The sequence below is a fragment of the Lagenorhynchus albirostris genome, chromosome 5, assembly GCF_949774975.1.
Source record: "Lagenorhynchus albirostris chromosome 5, mLagAlb1.1, whole genome shotgun sequence".
Lineage (NCBI taxonomy): Eukaryota > Metazoa > Chordata > Mammalia > Artiodactyla > Delphinidae > Lagenorhynchus > Lagenorhynchus albirostris.
This window is the reverse complement of record NC_083099.1, coordinates 144,218,178-144,241,038: the sequence shown is the minus strand read 5'-3', so window position 1 is coordinate 144,241,038 and position 22,861 is coordinate 144,218,178. Positions and strand designations below refer to the sequence as shown.

General features: G+C 55.3%; 1 protein-coding gene across 1 annotated transcript in view; it reads right to left on the bottom strand.

Moving 5' to 3' along the window:
- Positions 1 to 22,571, bottom strand: part of LOC132520341 (olfactory receptor 1571-like) — a 41,659-nt gene extending 19,088 nt beyond the window's left edge. Inside the window, 2 exon segments of the mRNA XM_060149095.1 lie at positions 21,803 to 21,868; positions 22,542 to 22,571. Coding sequence (XP_060005078.1) covers positions 21,803 to 21,868; positions 22,542 to 22,571 — 96 coding nt within the window.
- Positions 22,572 to 22,861: the final 290 nt, after the last annotated feature.

Sequence of the window (22,861 nt, the reverse complement as noted above, 5' to 3'; positions counted from 1 at the left end):
TTCCATGAAGTTGGGCCTGCAGACATTAGAGCCCCAACTGCTGGGAGCCAAGGTAAGTCGCTGTTCACAGGGTCCGGGCAGCTGTGGGGCAGACCCAAAGGGCAGCAGCTCTGCACTCGCAGTGGACAGCAGGAGAGACCCCGGAAACTGTTGGAAAGGAGCATAGGACCTCCCTGTGCCTAGCTGGAAGGGTCCCCAGGATGGGTTTTTATGTGGAAGAATAAGACAGCTACCTTTGGTGTAAGAAAAGGGCAATTCTGAAAGTTTTTTCTGCTTACATCTTCAAAAAGAAACAATGGAAGGTAAACCAAAAGCCATCAGGTAAACGTTTGCCTGGTGGGTGAGGAAGGGGAGGGATGACAGTGAAGCTTCTAGAATGTGCTTGGTCATAGAGTTTTGACTGGGGAACCATATGATTGTGTTTTATAACTTTTTAAAGAAAATCAGTCCCTAAAAAGTATTTTAAAACTAGAAACAAATTTGTGGTTAGTAAATGACTTCAACATATATTATTTCAAGAGATTTTAAAATACAGCACTGTGACTGTGCATCCCCAGTGGGACATATTCTAAGAGCTCAGAGAATCGCACAGAAGCCTTAGGGTGCATCTGGCACTCATGAGGTTAGTCTTATCAGTGCTGTTATTTTGAAACTATTCAGATAGACTGCAGGAGTGAATAAATGAGGAATTAAGTTACTGCGGTAACAACCAAAATTTTTACGTAGGAGAAGAGAGACTCTCAGAGGTCCCCGTGTAGCGTCAATGGAGCAAAGTGAAAGCTCGTTAGCAATAAATCTGAACAAATAGCAGTCAGAGCTCCTGCTTTTTCTCCTCTTAAAAATACGTATATTTCCTAAATCTGTCCACTGGAAAAGCCTGGAAACAATGGCGCTGTACCAGCACTGAGCACACCTAGCACCAAACTGTGGTTTCTAAAGACCATTTCTCACTCTGAGAAGCCAGGACTTCTTGGAGAAATGGCCATTTCAGGTTTGGGACAGAAAATGCACAGGATGAGCCTGGTAGAGCGCAGGGGAAGAACTCGGGTAGGCTTGAAGGGAGCACAGGACCACAGTGGGGCATTCATCCCGCGACAGGCAGGTGGGCTGCTGCTTAGACCGAGCGCATCCCACAGTGACCCTGGGAGTGAAGGGGGTGCAGCGTAGACCCTTCAGGAGCAAGGCTGGAAACGAGGATACCTAGAAACGCTGTTTCCAAAATTAGTGCAGACATTGAAAAATGAGCTTTCTAAATTATGAAAATGTTGTGGAAAATGTGGGAGACTCAGGGAAGTAGGAAGAAGAAGGTGGACCCTCCCCAACCCAAACCTGGTCTCACCCCCAAAAGCACCAGCTGGCTTTTGAAGCACCATGAGACTGAGATGGGCTGCTGACCCCGGAGCCGAGGGACAGACACACACACACCACCCCCCCAACCAGCGCTGGATCGACCACATTCTGCCCGTGAGGAGAAGCACGTCTGAGGCCCTCAAAACCATCCTGTCCCGAGGCATCGGGCCCCGCTGCTCCCACCTCCACAGCAGTCAGCCACGGAGTCCAGAGACTCTGAGGACCCTCCTCAGCGTGTTCAGAGCCCACGGGGCTGCGTCCTGCCTCACAGAGCACTCAGGGTCCTTAGCGCGTCGCATACGTGATGTGTCAGCACTTATGAGACTGTGCCAGGCGTGGGCACTCGGGGACGAGCGAGTGACATCCTGGCAGGGATGGTGGTCCCTGAACAAGAAGCTGGAGTCACAGAGAGGCCGTTGCCTCTGCAGGCCGGGCGGGCGGTGTCCGTGCTGCGCTCCAGGGGCTGGGCCGGGTCAGCTGCTCTCTGTGAGCCCCGCGTGACACACGTTTCACTTAATATTGGAAAAGCCTTTGCCTCCCGTTAAAAAAATCCCTGCAAAATGGAAAGAATGAAGTTGTTTTAGAGAAAAATGCTCAGCGACTCGGGGAATCGATTCAGGATGTGAAGGAGATGCACCGGCTCCAGCTTCATGGGGGACCATCCCCCTCCCCACCCCGAGGAGGCACCCAGCCGGCCCGAGGAAAGACGCCAGCCATCTCCAACCGCCTCTTCGTCTGGGAGACAAGAGTATCTGCATGCAGGCCTGGTCGTGTCCAGCTGTCCAGGCAGGCGTGAGGGGCGACATCGGTCGTGGGGGCAGAGCATTTCCACCATCTCATCCTCACGGGGCTATTCCTGTCTCAGAGGGGCTGGGCACTGGGCACGTGCCTGGCTCACTCAGGACAGTCGTTGGTGCGGAAACAAGACTCAAACCAAGGTCTTCACATCCAGGCCCGTGGCTCCCCGACAGGCTCTGCTCTGAAGGGCAAAGGCTGAAGTGCAGACCTCGAGGCTGGGGTGAATGGAGACCCCTGGGCCCCTTAGACGGAGGTGTGTGGGCAGCTGAGGACAGGGGTTTGGGCGTGACTCCCTGACACCCCGATCCCAGCCTAAGGGCCATCATTACAGTGGGACCCCCGGCACAGCTATGGAAGGTACTGAGGCCAAGGCCCCCTCCAGGGCTATAACTCCGCCCTCAGGCACTCTGTACACCTGGGCATCCCGGGGAAGACCCAAGGGCTGCCAGGAGCTCGCGGGCTGCGTGCTCAGCCGGCTCAAGGGAAAGGCAGCTTCCTGGGTCTGCAACGCATCGTCCTGGGGTGGGGCGTCATCACTCACAGAGAGGCCCCCCCCATGGGGGTATCTGCCCCCTGGCCTGAGAACCCAGCTCCCACACCAGCTTGGAGAACAGTTTGCTTTCTGACCCGCCAGAGCCCAGTTCCTCCCGGCTGGTGGCGCAGACTCGGGGCACACGGGGGGAACTCGGGCAGAAGCCTCCCCAGAAACAGAGCACAGGACAGCTAGCTTTCTCCAGTGCAGAACTGAGACCCTCCCTTTCAGACGGGAAGGTTCCAGGATTGGCGTGGGGTTAAGGGACATAGTTCTCATCTTAAAGTTGGCCCATCTTAAACAACCCAAATAATATCAAGTGTCACATTCCTGAAGCTAAAAATAAAAGTGCAACCCAACATTTCCTAAGACACAAATGTCCTGGCCAAGAACTTTCGTGGCTGCAAATCCCACTGCAAAGCAAGGCTCAGACAGGAAAATAAATCACTGCTCTCCCAAACAGACATGCGCGGATGGCTCTCCGCCACCGGTGACCCCTGGTAAACTCTGCCTCTCCCCTTCACAAACGTTTCTGCCGGCAAACAGAGACCTCTCCGGCTCGGGCCTCAGGCGGCCCAGGTCCAGCCTGGCCTGGTCCCGAGTCCCCCCGTCATCCACAGGGGCCTCGGCAGCCACCCTGAGCCCTAGAACAGAGATGTCCCTACACACGGGGTGATGGCGTCTGCCAGCCTCATGGTGGAAGCATGAAAATAGCCGGGGCCCCCAGCTCACGGCGGGGATGCGAGCACAGCCTCCACCCCAACACCGGCTCTTATTGAAATCACCCGAAGGAGCGGACCGGGTCCCTGGAGGGAGCAGGCAGTGCCTGCCCATGGGAGAAATTACTCGGCATTTCCAGGATATACACAGAGCCCAGAGTGACGGAGGGAGCGTGCCCACCCCATAGTTCTCACACGCGGGGATGCAGGGGGGTTCACCGTCTGGTGAGGGGCTCCCAGGGGGAGGTCACCCCACAGAAGGGCCAGTGTCGACCCTGACCACTGCCTTCAGACACAGAATCTTCTGGGAAGCTCCCACCCTGCCCCTGGGATCGGGTTGACTGGGAGCTGGGTCCCCCCGTGCGGCAGGGCCATCTGACAACCAGGCTGAAGGATCTGATACCCCAACTCCCGAGCCGGGCACGGACTCCGCTCGAGCCAGGCCAGCCCCTTCAGAAAGGGAGGAGGGCAAGGGACACTCCGCCACCCCTTCCCCCCGTGGAAGAGCCTGAGGGGGCAGGACCCGATCCTTTGGCCCGGGGGACTGAGCTCCGAAAGCCCACCTGTGCGCCCAACTCGTCTCAGAGGGACCTGGTGCCTATGGGCATGAGCGGGAATCGTTCTGGGAAGAGGACAGGGTCTTGAGAGAAATGTGGGCTTGCTGACTCTGAAAGCAAAGGGCAACTCGCCCCCCCCCCCCCCAGAAAAACAAGCCCAGGAATCCGAAGGGAAGTTCAGAAATCCTCCCAGGACTGAAAAGACAGAGGTAGAGGCGAACGTGGCCAGAGCGGCTGAGAGACAGAGCCAGGACGGGGACACACACCCGACGTGTGCAAAGGGGACAGAGGAAAAGCAGACACAGAGAAAGACCTTGCCTCTGAGTCAGACAGACACGTCTTCAGATACGAAGGGCTTGTGAGACAGAAAACTGATTATTGAAAAACAAGAGAGAGAGAGAGAAGGACGAGGATGAATCCCAAGATGAACTTGTGGGAGGTGGGAGCGGGAGGGACGGCTAAGACCCCCCCAGCGAGACGGAGCGAGGTGCCCCGGGAGAGGAGCCTCCCCAAACCCGCCAGCAGCTCCTTAGTAGGACTGGGGTGAACCCCATCTCCCCAGCCTGACATTACATTCCAGCTGTGTTCGTTAAATCTTGCTCTAGAGAAATTTCAGATTCTTAGAAAATCAGGTCCCACTAGCTTTACAGTTTGGGCCTTGGGTCATGCTAAAATTCCTCACCGCTGCTCGACCCTCAGACCTTTATCCTAGTTTTCTAATGCTTCAGTGGTTTCAGCAGTGCATATAGACATTTAGGTATAAAGTTCACTTGGGTGACCATGAGTTGTTCTAACCTTGTGAGGGGTGCACATGAAACTGCGAGAACGTTTCTCCATAGGTCAGGACCCTTTGCAGCCCCCAGGTGAGAGCTCCACGGAGGGGGCTCTCCTGAAATGCACGTGGGAGGAGGGGGCACCACCAGGACGCAGGACCCACGGGCCAGAGTGAGTCAGCGCTGGAGGGAGACAGTTGGCCCCGGGCAGGGACCCAGAGCCTGCAGCCAGGCCACCCCCAGGACTGCAGGCCGGGCACACTCAGGGGCACTGGGAGCCCCCAACGCACAAAGAGGGGTGGGCACGGGGACCCTGTGGGCGAAGGAAAGTGTCACGAGGGGACGGGCAGTGGGGGCTCTCCCCCAGGTAAGGCCGGGGGGCCGGAGCCATCGCCAGCCTCTTGGTGGGCCCCGGACCTGGACACGTAGCAGGACAGGCTGGCGGGGTGCTGGTGAGGCCAGGCCTGAGATGATGTCCACGCTTCCCCCTCTCAGACCCCTTGGGCCACTGCAGGGGTCCCTGCGCCCCGAGTTCAGGCTTCTGTGGACACGTTCCCACCCAACGACGGCGGGGTGGCCTGTGTGAGTCTAGGGCCGTCTCCTGGCCTCACTCACAGCTGACCCCGACCGTGCCAAGCCACTGTCCTGAGACAGGACTCAGCTCTCTGAGCCTGGACGCAAATTCCCCAAGAACAGGGCACTTTAACCCTTTCTTTCAGACTTTAGGGTTTTTAACTCCCCGCCATGGGACTTCCAGAGGGGGGTTCAGAGACACGTGAGAGGCATGTGGGCGGGGTCTCAGGCATCATCTCTCACCACAGCACCGCCCCCTCCCAGAGAGGCCGCGCGGAGCCCGCGCAGGACGGAAGGATGATGGTACAAGGCGGCCTTGGAGGAGTGGGCAAGGAGGGGGCCTCAGGGCCATCCCGACTGGAGGCAGGGGCCTGGCTGACCCCGGGCTTAATGGGGTGACGGCCAGCAGCTGGGGGGCCAGCGCCTCTCCGGAAGCTCCTTCTCAGTGGCAGGACATAGGCCGGTGGGCCCTGGCCTCTCTGGAGGGGGCGCTGTGGAGGGGACACAGAGCCAAGGCCTCTGGGACAGGAAACCCTTCCTGCTCCCACCCCCACTGCCCTGTGCTACGAGGCCGGGCCGTCCTGGGCCTTCCTCTCTTCTGCCGTCTCTTTGCTCCTTGTCTGCAACTGGCCAGAGCCCAGGGGTGGGAGAGAAGCTGGGGCCTCGCTGCCCCGACAGTCTGGGTGACACCTGGCACTCGTGTCACACCTGTGCCTGACCCCTGGGGACACCAGCCATTCCCTCCTCTGGCTGTTTCATTGGCAATAACCCTGCACGTTTAGGGCCCAAGCCCAGAAGAACCCTTCCCAGGGGTGCCCAGGCCAGCGCTCCCCAGGACAGGTGCAGCCTCTGTCCCCCGGGCCCACTGGACACAAGGTGACCGGCACAAGAGGGGCTGCAGCTCCCGCCCCGGGGGCTCTGCGGGGGGAGCGCTGATGCAGACATGAGGCCTCCCTGGTGTCTCCACCGCGTCCAGGCTGCCGGCGTCTGGGCACGGATCTGCCCCTTTGGGGTTGGCATCTTCTCGCGACCGCGATGGGCAGATGTGCCGCGTCCGGAACGGGCGGCGGGAAACCGCAGTAGTTGCCCTTCATCGGTGGCCGCCAGACGCCGCGCGGCCGAGGGCGCAGACGGGCTGAGGCCCGCGCGGAGATTTAATCTCTCCGAACTCCCGTCTCAGGAGCCTGGCCTTGGAGCGTCTCTCTTCTGCTATAAATACTTATGTGAGTCAGAAGAGAAACCGCGTCCAGCCGGGCAGCCGGCCTCCCCCAGCGGTGGCTCCACGCGGCCCGATGAGGGTCCAGGCTCCCCCACCCCCTGCCCCCGCTGGCCCGGCCGCGACCCACTTTCCAGGCCAGCACAGCACGAAGTTTGCCGGAGCGCGATTAACAAAGGTAGACTCTCTGCTTCTCGGCAGCTGCGCCCCCTGGCGGGCAGCCGCGTGTGAACCGGTGCTGCGGGCACCGTCTGGCGGGGGAGGGGCCAGGTGTCCGCCTTCCTCCAGACGCAAGTTCTTCAGGGAAAACCGACGGAGTCCTCATGTGTCTCAGAATAACATGGAAGTGCGGGACGCCCATTTCAGGGCAGGCCTGGGGCCAAGACCCCAACGAGGCCCTGGTGAGCTGGCCCTGGCACCCACCCCCGCCCACCAGGGCGCTTCCTTCCTCCCAGCTCCAGAAAACACGGAGCACCCAGGTGTCCAGGAACAAGGATTGGGTCCAGTGAGACCCTCATGACCGACCTCTGACCCCTGACATCCGGGGCAGCTGATAAATGAGAGGTGGGTGGAGCCTGGTTTTCAGGTCCCACAACCTTCAGGGTGTCAGGGCAGCCCGGACCCCAGATTCCATATGAGCTTCTTGGAGCCTGGAGGACGCTGGAGGAGCCCCACCTGTGGGCCCGTGTCGAGCGGGTTCAGAGAAACAGCTGTTTTCCCGTCTACCCCTCTCCCGGGGTCCCCTCAGGGGACGCTCAGCCCCACCCCAGCCCCTGCAGGTGCACCAACCTACGTGGGACCCCGACTCCTAGACAGGGTTTAAATAAAGTGGGGGTGTGTTTACAACATCATAAGTACACGCTGTGGGCTTGCCATGGGAGAAGCAGCAGACCAAAATAACATAAAGATAAAAAAAGGCTACCGAGGGCACTCGTGACTTCCCCTGCTGAGATTTTCGTGGATTTCCCGTATCTTCTACATCGAGCAGCGTTATTTACAATCTGAAAAGGAGCACACCGTCTCCCACGGTGCCCCGTCACCTCGGCCAGGTCCTCACCTCCAGATGCGGCCACCTGCCCCTCAGGCAGCGTACGGTTCCCCCAGCACCCCCAGAGCCTGTGGGGGCGGAAGCTGCCCCCAGATCCCTGGACAGGGCCCCCCGCTGCTCCCAGGAAGCTGCTCAGAAATGCAGCCCCCGACCCCGGCTCAGACAGGACTCATATGTGAATGCTCACTCGCGCATGAGAACTGTTAGCAATTCAAGTCTCAAGACTCCAGAAACCGTTAACTTTTTTTTTTTTTTTACATCGCCATTGGAGCATAATTGCTCTACAATGGTGTGTTATTTCCCGCTCCATAACAAAGTGAACCAGCTACACACATACACAGGTCCCCATATCTCCTCCCTCTTGCGTCCCCCGCCCTCCCACCTCCCCATCCCACCCCTCCAGGCGGCCACAAAGCACCGAGTCGACCTCCCTGTGCTACGCGGCTGCCCCCCACTAGCCATCCACTCCACGTTTGTTAGTGTATATATGTCCATGCCACTCTCTCACTTTGTCACAGCTTACCCTTCCCCCTCCCCATATCCTCAAGTCCATTCTCTAGTAGGTCTGTGTCTTTATTCCTGTCTTACCCCTAGGTTCTTCATGACATTTTTTTTTCTTAAATTCCATATATATGTGTCAGCATACGGTATTTGTCTTTCTCTTTCTGACTTACTTCACTCTGTATGATAGACTCTAGGTCCATCCACCTCACTACAAATAACTCAATTTCGTTTCTTTTTATGGCTGAGTAATATTCCATTGTATATATGTGCCACATCTTCTTTATCCATTCATCCGATGATGGACACTTAGGTTGTTTCCATCTCCTGGCTATTGTAAATAGAGCTGCAATGAACACTTTGGTACATGACTCTTTTTGAATTATGGTTTTCTCAGGGTATATGCCCAGGAGTGGGATTGCTGGGTCGTATGGTAGTTCTATTTTTAGTTTTTTAAGGAACCTCCATACTGTTCTCCATAGTGGCTGAACCAATTCACATTCCCACCAGCAGTGCAAGAGTGTTCCCTTTTCTCCACACCCTCTCCAGCATTTATTGTTTCTAGATTTTTTGATGATGGCCATTCTGACCCATGTGAGATGATAGCTCACTGTAGTTTTGATTTGCATTTCTCTAATGATTAATGATGTTGAGCATCCTTTCATGTGTTTGTTGGCACTCTGTCTATCTTCTTTGGAGAAATGTCTATTTAGGTCTTCTGCCCATTTTTGGATTGGGTTGTTTGTTTTTTTGTTATTGAGCTGCATGAGCTGCTTGTAAATTTTGGAGATTAATCCTTTGTCAGTTGCTTCATTTGCAAATATTTTCTCCCATTCTGAGGGTTGTCTTTGAGTCTTGTTTATGGTTTCCTTTGCTGTGCAAAAGCTTTTAAGTTTCATTAGGTCCCATTTGTTTATTTTTGTTTTTATTTCCATTTCTCTAGGAGGTGGGTCAGAAAGGATCTTGTGTGATTTATGTCATAGAGTGTTCTGCCTATGTTTTCCTCTAAGAGTTTGATAGTTTCTGGCCTTACATTTAGGTCTTTAATCCATTTTGAGCTTATTTTTGTGTATGGTGTTAGGGAGTGTTCTAATCTCATACTTTTACATGTAGCTGTCCAGTTTTCCCAGCACCACTTATTGAAGAGGCTGTCCTTTCTCCACTGTACATTCCTGCCTCCTTTATCAAAGATAAGGTGACCATATGTGCGTGGGTTTATCTCTGGGCTTTCTATCCTGTTCCATTGATCTATATTTCTGTTTTTGTGCCAGTACCATACTGTCTTGATTACTGTAGCTTTGTAGTATAGTCTGAAGTCAGGGGATCTGATTCCTCCAGCTCCTTTTTCGTTCTCAAGATTGCTTTGGCTATTCGGGGTCTTTGTGTTTCCATACAAATTGTGAAATATTTTGTTCTAGTTCTGTGAAAAATGCCAGTGGTAGTTTGATAGGGATTGCATTGAATCTGTAGATTGCTTTGGGTGGTAGAGTCATTTTCACAATGTTGATTCTTCCTATCCAAGAACATGGTATATCTCTCCATCTATTTGTATCATCTTTAATTTCTTTCATCAGTGTCTTATAATTTTCTGCATACAGGTCTTCTGTCTCCTTAGGTAGGTTTATTCCTAGATATTTTATTCTTTTTGTTGCAATGGTAAAGGGGAGTGTTTTCTTGATTTCACTTTCAGATTTTTCATCATTAGTGTATAGGAATGCCAGAGATTTCTGTGCATTAATTTTGTATCCTGCTACTTTACCAAATTCATTGATTAGCTCTAGTAGTTTTCTGGTAGCATCTTTAGGATTCTCTATGTATAGTATCATGTCATCTGCAAAGAGTGACAGCTTTACTTCTTCTTTTCCGATTTGGATTCGTTTTATTTCCTTTTCTTCTCTGATTGCTGTGGCTAAAACTTCCAAAACCATGTTGAATAAGAGTGGTGAGAGTGGGCAACCTTGTCTTGTTCCTGATCTTAGTGGAAATGCTTTCAGTTTTTCACCATTGGGGACGATGTTGGCTGTGGGTTTGTCATATATGGCCTTTATTATGTTGAGGAAAGTTCCCTCTATGCCTACTTTCTGGAGAGTTTTTATCATAAATGGGTGTTGAATTTTGTCAAAAGCTTTCTCTGCATCTATTGAGATGATCATATGGTTTTTCTCCTTCAGTTTGTTAATATGGTGTATCACGTTGATTGATTTGCGTATATTGAAGAATCCTTGCATTCCTGGAATAAACCCCACTTGATCATGGTGTATGATTCTCTTAATGTGCTGTTGGATTCTGTTTGCTAGTATTTTATTAAAGATTTTTGCATCTATGTTCATCAGTGATATTGGCCTGTAGTTTTCTTTCTTTGTGACATCCTTGTCTGGTTTTGGTATCAAGGTGATGGTGGCCTCGTAGAATGAGTTTGGGAGTGTTCCTCTCTCTGCTATATTTTGGAAGAGTTTGAGAAGGATAGGTGTTAGCTCTTCTCTAAATGTTTTATAGAATTCGCCTGTGAAGCCATCTGGTCCTGGGCTTTTGTTTGTTGGAAGATTTTTAATCACAGTTTCAATTTCAGTGCTTGGGACTGGTCTGTTTATATTTTCTATTTCTTCCTGGTTCAGTCTTGGAAGGCTGTGCTTTTCTAAGAATTTGTCCATTTCTTCCAGGTTGTCCATTTTATTGGCATAGAGTTGCTTGTAGTAACCTCTCATGATCTTTTGTATTTCTGCAGTGTTAGTTGTTACTTCTCCTTTTTCATTTCTAATTCTAATGATTTGAGTCTCCTCCCTTTTTTTCTTGATGAGTCTGGCTAATGGTTTATCACTTTTGTTTATCTTCTCAAAGAACCAGCTTTTAGTTTTATTGATCTTTGCTATTGTTTCCTTCATTTCTTTTTCATTTATTTCTGGTCTGATCTTTATGATTTCTTTCTTTCTGCTAACTCTTATAGGCAGTGGGTGAACGTTAGGGAGAAGCAGAGATGCCTTCAGTGTTTCGGGACATCCTGTGTAATTCCAAAGTAGCTTTGCTAGTTTCTGAACCTAAAGTTTTATCACGCACACTCTGGTTTACTCAAGTACTAAACTGGAAAGTGTATTTTATTTGTACACTGATTGCAATTTTACCCCCTTTCGCTCTTTGCTCATTTAAACTGTTTCAAATGGGGCCACAGCTGCCAAACCCGCAGAAACCCACCATTGGTGAGTTTTTGCCAGTTTACAAGGAAGACCAGACGAAGAGGCAGAACTGCTTTCAGACAGGAAGCCCTGTGGGTGAAGTCAGGCTGGGGCTCCGGCAGCCCCACGGGAACAGGGAACTCCAGCCAAGATGGGGTCTGGAGGTGGCCACACAGGGGAGCCGCTCGTTAAACTCAGGCTTGTGGGGTGGGGGGGCGCCCTCAGAAAGCTGGTGATCCAGGACCGCCTGCCGCCAACGGGCCGGGAGGGACCCGCTGTCCCAGGACGCGCTGAATGCCACCTTTGTCCCGCAGCCCCTCTCATTAGAACCATTATCTGAGCTGTCACACGCCACACTTCCTGCCTGTCTGGGCCTCGTTACACTTGTGGGGACAGGGGGAGGCTGACGGAGAGCTCCCGTCCCTGGTACACCCTCCATTCAGGGAAGATGGGGCTGGGACAGGAACCTCATGGCTGGTGACACTTGACAACACCTGTTCTTGGGGGTGAGAACTGTGTCCCCCAGCGGGGACCAGACGCAGGCTGGCGTCAGCCAGGCTGGGGGCAGGCAGGGTGTCGTGATCTTGTGCCGGTCGGTCGTGGACCCTGTTTGCGATATTAAGTCCTGATGCCCCCAGCAACACTCGGCAGTGCCCCCGAGCTGTCCCTGGGTGATGCCAGGGCCACTTTCTCCAGACTCTGCACTGGCCACGGGACCAAGCTCTCTGAGGTCGAAGGTCAGAGACAAGGTCCCCCTTGGTGGGCTCTGATGGAAGGCGGGGGTGGGATGTCCAGGGGCCACAGGGCCTCCCCGAAGGAGGCAGTGTCCCGAGGGCCACAGGGGGGCAGAACTTCCTGTCCCAGGTGGCGGTGGGGCAGCCAGCCGTGGCCCCCCGTGGAAGCCCCTGCAGCCCTCCCTCCCCTCTCCAGGACGCTCCCCACCCCACAAGGCCCCCCAATCCATGGCGGTCTGCAGCCACTGCTCCAGGACATTCGGTGTCCAGGGGTGAACTCCACCTTGCTTAGGGGGTTCACCCGCAGAGAGTGCTGGAGCGGGGCGCCCCGGGGAGAGGGTCCGGACCCAGACAGCGTGCGGAGACTGAAGGAGGCTCGACCTAGATCGTGGGAAGGAGGGCACCGGCCTTCCCCTCCCCCTCAGGGAACCCCACACTGCGGACCAAGGCGGGGACTCTGCACCAGGATGACACAATGTATTGGCCTGTCCTCAGGGACACGTTTCTTAAACGATAAGGACTCCAGGAAAGCTTGTAGACTAGGAGCTCTCATCCATGAGTAACTCTTAACCTGGGGCTTGGACAAAGCCCCGCCCCTCCTCCAATATGCCCTGCTGACAGGGGGACCCTCGAGTTGAAGGGGTGCCCAGGGGTGCCCAGCAAACCTGCGGCCCTTGTTGCTGCGCCATCCTGCTGATGGTACCCAGTGGACTCTGGTCTCGTTGACCAATGTGCTGGGATTGACCCGGGCCCACTGGGAGGCCGAGGGCCGGGGTACCGGGCAGACGCCAGGGACGAGGGTCCTGCTCTGGGCGGGGCCGGCCCAGCCCTCTTGCCTCCCCACAGCCTCACGTGAGCCCCGAGTGGCCGGACTGCCTTTCTGCGTATCGTCGCACCTGGGGTTCAATCTTTACGTGTGTACCCTGCTCACTGGTCAGGCTGGGGGTGCCCAGGGCCCCTTCCAGAAAGACCAGGAGGGGCAGCGTAGCCCTCGAGGGCTTCACCACCCAATTCCTCACCACTGGACCTAGGCTAGAGGAGCGTTCACACCCGCCTCAGACCCGACCTGCAGAAAAGATTTAAACCCAGTCGCTTTGAGGCCTTGCTGACGCAGCCCACCTCTCCTCTGGGGCACAGTGCCTGGTTATCACGCCGGCTCCATCTCTGACAGATGCCCTGCCCGTCCTCCCGGCTATTGCGTTCTGAGAATAACCTCGATGGGAATTTGCAAGGCTGCACCTCTGGGCTCCCCCGTCACCCGTCACAGAAGCCCTTCCTGCTGGCCCTGCGGAGGGGACAGAGGATTCCACGACAAGGTGACGGAAGCTGGGGCCCTGCAGCTCCTAGACTCTGCCCCTCCGCACACACCGTGGGGTCCCCACTGGGCATCCAGGGTCCTCTCTTCTCGGCGGAGGCCCCCACGGCCCCCATGTACTCACTGCTAAATGCAGCACCGGCACTGCAGCTGGTCCCTTGTCTGGCAGGTGTTTTAAACATTCTGGAGTGTGTGACCCACAAGACCTTTGCTTTGGTCCTCCTGACAGGCACTGTCTGGACTGGTTGGTGGGGCGGGGGGACCAGCTGCCTCCGCCCTGGCTCTGATGGCAGGTTTAGGCTCTGGGGCTGCATAGTCAGGTCGCGCCGGAGTCCTTAAGCTAAAAATACGCTTTGCTGAAATTATGGCAAAGGCCACCGTGCTCTGCACATTTGCTAAAAGCCCTCCTGCCAGTACATGGACCCCGGCAGCAAAACAGCTGCTCGACGCGTCTTCCCTCACATGGCACTGAAACGAGCAAGGTCATGCGGTGTCTTGCAAGCCAGGCCAGAGTCCGGCCCACATTGCTCCAGCTGCCAGAGAAGACCAACGGCCATCCCACTGCCTCCTCCCCTCATCCCCCAAAGGGGCTGGAGGCTGGGTGGGCGCAGCTGGGGGATGTCAGTGGCATGTCACCACTCCCAGCAGGGGATGACCTCCGGTCTTGGCTTGGACCTTCAGTCTGCCCACTGCCTGAGCTGTCCTCTCAGCTCTGACTGCTTGTCCCTGCATCCCTGCCCCATTCTCCATTTGTTCTCCACTTGTGGCCACCCAGAATCAAGGTGACAGCTGAGTCCAAAAATGTCCTCCGGCCAGTGGGGTAGAAGTAGAAGCGGTAGCTAGGCCTCTCAAGTAACGTCCAAGCAGAGAGCAGTCATACTTCCTTCTCGTTTACTTTCTCCACTTGGCTGGAATACAAACATGATGGCCAGCACTTGGGCAGCCATCTTGGACGATGAGTTAACAGCTAAGTGTTGAGGATGACTGTGCAGCAGGATCAACTGAGAATGGAGCCCCAGTCCCAGCCCTGGGCTACCTACATTTACGTGAGAAGACGAAAATTCTAACTATTTAAGCTGGCTTTTACTTCTTTTCTTGTCTTCCCTATGAACCTTTCCTAGGACTTATACAGTGTTGACTAGAATGGTGACAGTGGTCACCTCTGCCTTGTTCCTGACCTTAAAGGGAACACTTTCAAGAGTTCACCATTAAGATATGATATATGACATAGACTTTTAGAAAAAGTTCCTTTTCATATGCTCTGAAATAATTTTTTTTAGATTAGAATCCTTTCTTTCTTAAATGTTGGTAAAACTTGCCGGTTAAAACTATCTAGGCCTGCTTTGCTTTGAAAGGTTTTATCCACTGGTTCAATTTTACTAATGTTTACAGGACTATTCAGGTCAGTTATTTCTTCTTGGCTTGCTTTTATTAAGTTATATTTTTCCAGAGTTCTATCCACTTCATCCAAGAGGACAGAGTTATTCATAACAACCCCCACGTAATTGGTGGAGCATCTGTGGTTATGTCTTCTGTTCTCATCCCTAACACTAGTCATCTGTGCCTCCTCCTTCGTGGTCAGGATGGCCAGGGGTTTGTCCGTCTCACCAGCCATCTTCAAAGAATCGACTTTTGGCATTGTTGACGTCTCACCGCATGTTTGCCTTAACCTTGATATTTGTCTCCCTTTCCGTATGCTTCTTGTTCTCTCCTTTCTTGCTCTGCTGCCCCTTCCCCTTAAAAGTCAAGAAGCTGTGTGCTCTGCATCCAGCATCTCATCAGTCATGTAAGTTGCCTGCCTGAGCTCCCACAGCCTGAGGTTAGCCCACACTGCTCTTCGTGCTCTTGTCTATTTTATCTAGGTGGGTAGACAACACGTGGTGTCTTAGATCATCTACTTATTACATTTAACTGTGCATACTTGCCACTTTCTTTGTTCTTAATCATGTACTCTTCACGTTTTCCGTGGTTGTGTGTCTGCCGAATTAGAGAAAATTTCTTCAGCTCTATCTTCCATTTCACTAGTTCTTTCTTTAACCTCATTTAACTGCAATTAAATCAATCCCTTGACTACTGAATCTTTATTTTTAATTTTATTTACTTCTTAATCCACTGAGTTTTATCTCCATTTATTATACTCTTCATTTCTAGAAATTCTATTTGGTCATTTTCAGTTTAGCTTGCTACATTTTTGTTGGTCACGTGCCCTTTATTCATATGTTAAGTCCCGTTGTATTGACCCAGGCACACCTAACTCACCGGGTATTCTGCCCTGACAGCCCCCCAGTCGGAGCACCTGCGACCTGTTTTGCTGCCTCTGGTTTCTTGACTCACTTGTGGTGGCTTCTGGCCTGTGTGCTTTGTGGTTTTTTACTATGATTTCCTGTGTCTTGGACTTTTACCTGTGGGAGCTCCTTGAGGTCAGGTTGAGGTTGGGTTCTCCCAGAGGCACTGCCAGACTGAAACCACTTCGGCTGAAATTCTGGGCCTTGGGGTCCTCAGGTGGTGTGAATTTGGTATGCCAGCCTCCTGAGGGTCCGTGAGCAGTCGCACATCCCAACGGAGAGGTTTCCTCCTCCTCTCAATGCCAAAATTAGGGGCTGGCAGTCCCCTGGCTGGTGGGGTTGAGGAGTTATCCGGGTTCACCTTTGTGAGGAGAGGGCGGGCCCCCGTGTGGGTAGGGCTTCCCCACTAGGCTGCACTGGTCTGGCCGGCCCCGAACCTCCCCGACCTGGGCCTCCCCTGGGCTCCCACACACACCCCAGCTCCAGCCTCTGCGTATTCGCTCCTCCCCTGCCAGCTCCCTCGGGTGTCTGAGGACTACTGCTCATGGTTTATTCAGCACCTTTGCTTCCAGTGGGAGTGACAGGCAGGGAACCAAGTCCCTGGATCTGCCAGAACTGGAAGTCCTCTGTGTGTGTGTGTGAGATCCTGGTCCTGAGGGCTCCCCTGCCAGGACCTGGGGTGTGGGTGCAGGAAGGCAGGGGATGGCCCTGGCTGCCCGCAAGTGACCTCTGCAACGGTGCCCAGGGTGGAGCCCCAAGGTTGCTCTGGGAGAAACACTGTTACCTCCCTGACTGCTGCATGGGTCACATGGCACGTGCGTGGCACAAAGCCGGCTTTGCTCTAAAAGGTGCACGAACTGTAGCCGTGTCTCTGCTTTTGCTGTGCGGAAAGGTTCTTGCCATTGTGACACTTCACAGCACTGGGGTGGCCTGGCTCTGGGTCCCTGCACGCCGCTGCTAGGATCCCACATGGCCAGGACAGATGCTCACCCGGTACTGGCCACTGTGTTCCCAAGACAGCCCAGTGAGTAATGAAATGGCCTCGTGTCATCAGCAAGGACACCGAGACCAAGGGGCCGGCCATACTGGGCCGAGGCGGGGCGAGGCCATTGTTAGCTGAGCAGTCAGTGGGTGAGCAGGGGGTCTAGTGATCCAGGGAGGGGCCTCCCTACCTGAGAGGGTGTGAAAAGTGCAGGCACAGAACGCAGAGGCGTGCGGCCAGCCCAGCAGGACATGCCGCTGGCTGCTCACAGGGCACTTCCACGGCATCGTTGGCTCACCCTTCCCCACCTTCTGCAACGACAATACACATCCTGCTCCCGTTGCAGTCTCCCCACAGCCCCACTCTCCCAGGCTCGTGTACCCCAGGTAGGCAGTCCCAGAGGAGAGCCTCTTTCCTCCTGTGCTCCCACGGGGGGTGCTCCTTGGCCGGGTCTGGACCCAAAGAGGTGGCATGAGTCTGGGCCGTCCTGGAGTTGGGCTGCCTGCCAGGTCCAGTCCGCATTCTCAGTGTCCTGTGTGTCCTGGGTCACCGTGTCCAGGGTGGTGCAGGCTGTTGGCCATGGCTTTGTAATTTTCAGACACTCTTCTGCTGCCCCCAGTGGAGCTGGCTGGGTTCAGGTGGGAGCAGGAGATCCCTGGGCTGGCTGGCCTGGGGAGGGGTGTGGGGAGTGGGGGTTCTGGGGCTCCCCTGGTACCGACCTCCCAATGTCCCCTTGGCTCTTCTCCTATGTCGGCGGGAAATCCATCCCATCCCCGTCCCAGCGCTACCACTTGACCTTGGTGCTCCAGGGGCATCAGCCAGGCTCCTTGGGACCTGGGCCAAGGGTCCTCACCTTCCCCTCAGCCCGCTCCCCAACCAAGCCTGACCATGGCCGAGGGGTTCCCAGATACTGCTGCCCAGAGCCTCCCTCTCCTGCCTTTGGCCTGGCCCAGGGTCCAGGTCCAGGGCCCATCACCCAGCCAGGGCTCAGCTCTGCCCCTCCTGGGTGTCACCTCCCCTCCCAGGGCTGGGAGTGGCAGCAGCCCCTCACAGTGGGCTGCGTGAGGACAAAGGGTCTGTGCACACTTGGCGGGGTCAGCACGGAGCAGCGCCACCCAACAAGGGTGGTGGGAACATCCATGCCCCTCCTGTGAGCCCCTCAGTCACCCCAGTCTCTCCTTAGGTGGTTCTCTTGGGCTGAACCTGCCTCCTCCACTCCAGGGATGGGCAGGGTCTTGGCTGGCCGCGTCAGTGCACGCCACCCCTGGCCCCGCCATCATGATTGGCTCAGGATGAACATGTGACTCAATCCTGGCCAATGAGCATCTTCCCTGGGACTTTAGCTGGAACTAGGAGGAAAGAGGCACTGTTGGCTGTGCCCACCTGGAAGACACAACCCAGGGGCTGGCCAAGGCCACGGACAGTGGGACCCACAGGGAGCCACCAGGGCCAAGCAGATGACCCCTCCCCAAGCTGAAGGCACAGTTATCCCTGGGGAGAGTAGCCCCCCGCAGGGGTCTAGCTGGTTAGAGCAGGGCCAGCCCCAGGCGTGAGCATCTGGGGATCTCGTGCTCCTGCCTTGACGGGTCTGAGTGGTGGTGTGGAGACAACGCCTCTGGACTGGGGGCACACACCAAACATCGGGCAGTGCAGGTGCGAACAGCGTTCTGTACTCAGAGCATGCGGCAACCCGCGACTGTTCTCTGGCGGGAGCAGGGGCCAGCTTTTTTCAAACCACATAACTAATGCATATTTATTATGGAAAAGTGAGAAAACAGATAGGCAAAAACAGAATGATCTACGCCACCCACCATTCCAAAGAAACAGCAGTTGGAATGGTAGCTGCTCTCCCCTTTCCTAGACATTCTCCAGTGCAGAAATTACACCTGTCAGCGTCTGCATATACAGTGGGCGCCGCTCTACACACTGTTTCATTATCCCACCGTCTGCACCTCGTGTATCATGAGTATTTTTCTATGACAACATATAGATAATGCAGTCATCTTTTTCGGTGGTTTCGTGGTATTTCACTGTGGAAATCAAGGATACTTGCAGTAAGCTGTCCATTGTTACTGGCCATTTAAGTGTGCTGCGTTTCCTTGTCTTTGCTTTAAACATCTCGTGCATACCTGGGGCTCTTTGCACACTTATCCCATTAGTTTCTTCGAGTAAACGACAGAGTGGAATTGCGCCGTGTGTGTTTAATGATCGCGTGAATGTGGCCCAAAATACGTCTTGAAGGGTGTGGGGACGACAGGTCCCAGGCTCTGACGCTCTGGTTCTGCCTTAGCACCCTCTGGAGGCTGCACGTCTCCCATTAGAGTCTGTAACTCTAGATTCCTAATCATTTTCACATAGGTACTGGCTGTCTGTGTTTCCCTTTTGGTGGCCCTTTTTTCCCGCTTTTAATTGGGGGAATATCTTGGTTTGATTCCCTCAGGACTAGATCCCGAGTCCGGGAGCTGCCTCTAAGCAGCTTATCTGGGAGATGGTCCCACCTCGGGAAGGGGAAGGGAGCGGGAGAGAGAAGGCAGTCAGGGAAGGGGTCCTATAAGCCACTGGGCCGGCATCCCCTCCCAAGGGTGAGAAAGCTGAGTGATTGACCCCCGGCCCCGTCAGGCATTGTCGAGGCTGCTGGTGGAGTGGATGCGGGGGCTAAATTCCCCAGGACTCCAGGCCAGCACCGTGCAGACCCTGAGAAGAGGTACGGGGGGATGCGGGCGGCAAGTGGGCGGGGTCAGGCACCTGCCAGGTCAGCCAGGCACCTGCCTTGCTCTTGGCCTCTGCGTATGTCAAAGCGCTGACGACATCATCACACACTGTGCCATAAAGGCTGAAATTCCTGCCTCCTCCAAAGCCATTTGCCTTTCCATTTTGTTCCTGGGATATTTTCAGTCATGAAGAAAAGTTCAGTCCTTAATTTAATTCTGAATCCTTAGAGTTTCTGCCTTTATGATATGCTTAGAGAGTATTTCTTCACTCTGCAAGAATACAAACATTGTGCTCATTTATTCCTCGTATTTTAATCACTTTGTTTTAAAAATAAGGGTTTTATCCATCTGGAACTGGATTGCTTTGAGTCTTCACTGGTATTTTGGTGAGAAGTCGGGAAGGGATGCCTGGAGGGCTGTGAGGCAGGGGGCATTTTGGACCCCGAACAGCCCAATTTTGAGTTTGTATCTGTACCAGAAAATGGCATAAATCTAGATAAAGATGAGCGAAATAAGCGAAGTCCCTTTTGCAAATATCGTAGCAAACATTCACACCGCAGCTCGCTTCCTGACGCGGTCCCTCCCCTACTGGCCACCCATGCGGACATGGGCAGGGGGAGGCCTCCAGGTTCAGGGGAGGGTCGGGGCCCAGCTCTGCCACCCGCCCAGCCGGCCGCGATGAGGAAGGACACGGGTACGGCTGGCGCTGCCCACGCGGTTCCGGCCCTTCTGAGGCAAGACGGGGGCGATGCCTGCAGAGGGGCCCGAAGCCGTCCCCGCCCGGAGCTGCTCTGCAAACAGTGCGGCGCTGTGCTCACTCCTTCCACTCGGGCTTGGAGACTTTCTCTCTAAGAGGCAGAAAGTCAGTCTGTGAGGCTCTGTGGGCCCTGCGGCCTCTTGAAACTTCTCAACTGCACGGTTGCAGCCCAGACCGCACATAAACGATATGCAAATGAACACGCGCTGCGTGTAAACTGCGGACCCCGACATTTGAATCCCACTTAATCTACACGGGATCCTGCCCTGAGTCGGCATCTGTGGGGCCTCATCCCTGCCTTTCCTCTGCTCCTTTCCAGGGACAGACACCCCCTGAACCGGGGACCCGGGACCATCTGGAAAGGCAGAACAGCAGGAGGGCTGCCGGGCTCCAGCTGAGCGGAGAGACCCCTGGGGGCCTGTCCCGTCTCCCCCTCCCCTCTCCTGTCTCCTTCCACCTTCAGGTGGAGGCTTCAGTGCCTGCAGGCTGACCTCGGGGCGGACGCCATGCACGGCCGTGTCCCCTCAGCACACGGACACAGACGTCACAGGGGCTCAAACACCTGTGTGGATTCTAGTCATTCTCCACGTGCTGCTTCCGGAACCCAGCCTCCACTCTCTCCAGAGATCAGATGGCAAACTGTCAGCTCTGCCCCGTGACAGTCACACCTGCGTATGAGAAACACGGCAAGTGTTCGCCCCGCCGGACGCAGCAGAAGCCACGGTGAAGTGGGTTTAGCTGCATGCGTTTTCCCCTGGGGCTCATCCCAGTTGCCGGGGGTCAGCAGATAGGTCTCAGGGGGCCCCAAGGGCATCTGGCCTTTCTGTGCACAGGTGAGAACAGATCTTCCCACAGGAGAGGGTGGAAGCAGAGGCCTGAGTCCAGGGGGTTCTGCAGATATGGGGGCCCCAGCACAGGCCGGAAGACCCCATGACCCATTACCCCAGTTTGCCTAGCTTTGCTTTTATTGCCTCTGCCTTTGGTGTCAGACCCAAGAAATCATTGCCAAGTTCAACATCATGGAGTTTTGCCCTATGTTTTCTTTTAAGAGTTTGATTGCTTTAGGTCTTACATTTAGGTCTTTGATCCATTTTGAGTCTATCCTTTATATGGTGTTAGGGGAGGGTCCAACTTCATCCCTTCACACGTGGAGGTCCAGTTTTTTCAGCGCCATTTGTTGGAAAGACTGTCTTCCCGGCTGAACGGTCTTAGTGCCCTTGTCGAAACCATTTGGCCACACGTGTGACGGTTGATCTCTGGGCTCCCAGTCTGGTCAACTGGTCTACGCGTCTGTCCTTGGCCGGCACCCCACTGTTTTGGCCCCTGCGGCTTTGTAGTAAGTTTTGAGATCAGTAACAGTGAGTCCTCCGTGAGCCTTCTAAGTCTGCCCCCAAAAGTCTGCACCCGCGTGGCACACGGCATGTGGGCCTGGTGCACAGGGCGCTCGGCCGTTCAGGCCAGTCCCCGAGTCTCACTTCTCGCCACGGGAGCCGAGTTGCACCACAGCGGCCGCCCACGTGACCCGTCACATACTGCCGTCCACCCATCCCTCCTCCCGGGACACGGCTGTGTGTCCGGGGCCCAGCCAGCCCCTCGCTGCTCCCTCTGCATGCACGTGTGCCCGTGAGCCACCTGTCTGTGCGGGGCGGGCATCTGGGCGGATGTCACAGCCCACCAGCGCCCCCTCTTGTCATCTGTCCCAGCTGCATGAGCCGCTCCAGCCAGGGCTTTGGCTCCTGGGACTCCCTCTCCGGAGGTGTTTTCCACGGCTCTTCACTCACCTGTCCGTCAGGCGTTTGTCGCTTACCGGGCACCTTCCGCGTGCGAGGATGGAGCAGGGAGCCCAACTGCCAGAGACAGGGGGCGAGCAGCAGACAGGTCACTGGGGGAAAGTATCCGGAGAAAGCTGGAGCGGCTGGAAGGACGGGTGATGCTGGTGGGGGGGGGCGGTGTATGTTATACGTGGGTCAGGGAGAACCCCCCCTTAAGTTACATTGGGGCAGACAGCTGAAGCAAGACCGGGCCGCCGGGCCATGACCAGGTGCTGCAGGGGTGCGGTGGGGTGGACGTGTGAGGTCAGAGGGGTGGCCAGAGCCGTGGGGCTGGGTTCTCTGGGGACGTGGGAGCCCCAGGAACGGGCCCTCCAGCTGTTGTATCCAGGATGGGGGTGGGGGCCAGGGCAGAGCAGGGAGCAGCTTGGCCTTGGACGGGTGCCGGGGGCAGGGTTCCGACTTGTTTCTGAAGGTAGAGCAAGGTCTGATTGATCTGCTGTTAGGTTGTCCCAAGGCCCTGCCAGCGCCGCTGTGGACAGCACCCTGGTCCAGCTCTGGAGTGGCAGCCAGGGGGGAGCTGCTGGCGTGTGACGTGCAGCTCGGGGCCTCCTCGTCTCCCCAGGCCCGTGCCCTTGCTGTGGCCTGCTGTGCCGGCCAGGCTGGGCCAAGCGTCCAGTGTGCTCTCGAGGCAGACCTTGGTTCTGGCCGTCCCGTGCTACCTCCCTAACCTCCATCCCCTGATACTCACAGGGAGGTTTCCGGGCAGCACTGTCCGCATCCGGCCATGCCAACCCGCTGCCCCAGACCCACACAGTCCCGGGAGACCGGGAATTACACTGGAGAAGCCCCGCTCCACACCGCTGCCCTCCTGACGCTAAGAATCACCATCGTGGGACCCTGGAGACTGACCCAGGTGAGGACCCCCCGGAGGAACAGGTGCAGCCCTGAGGACTCTTGTTAAGCCGCTCCCCTTACCCACCACCCAGGAGCCCACAGGCGAGGGCCCAGCCTCTCCTGATGGCCAGAGTCCTTTGCCAGGTCCCAAGGCGGACCCCTCCGTCCCGGTGC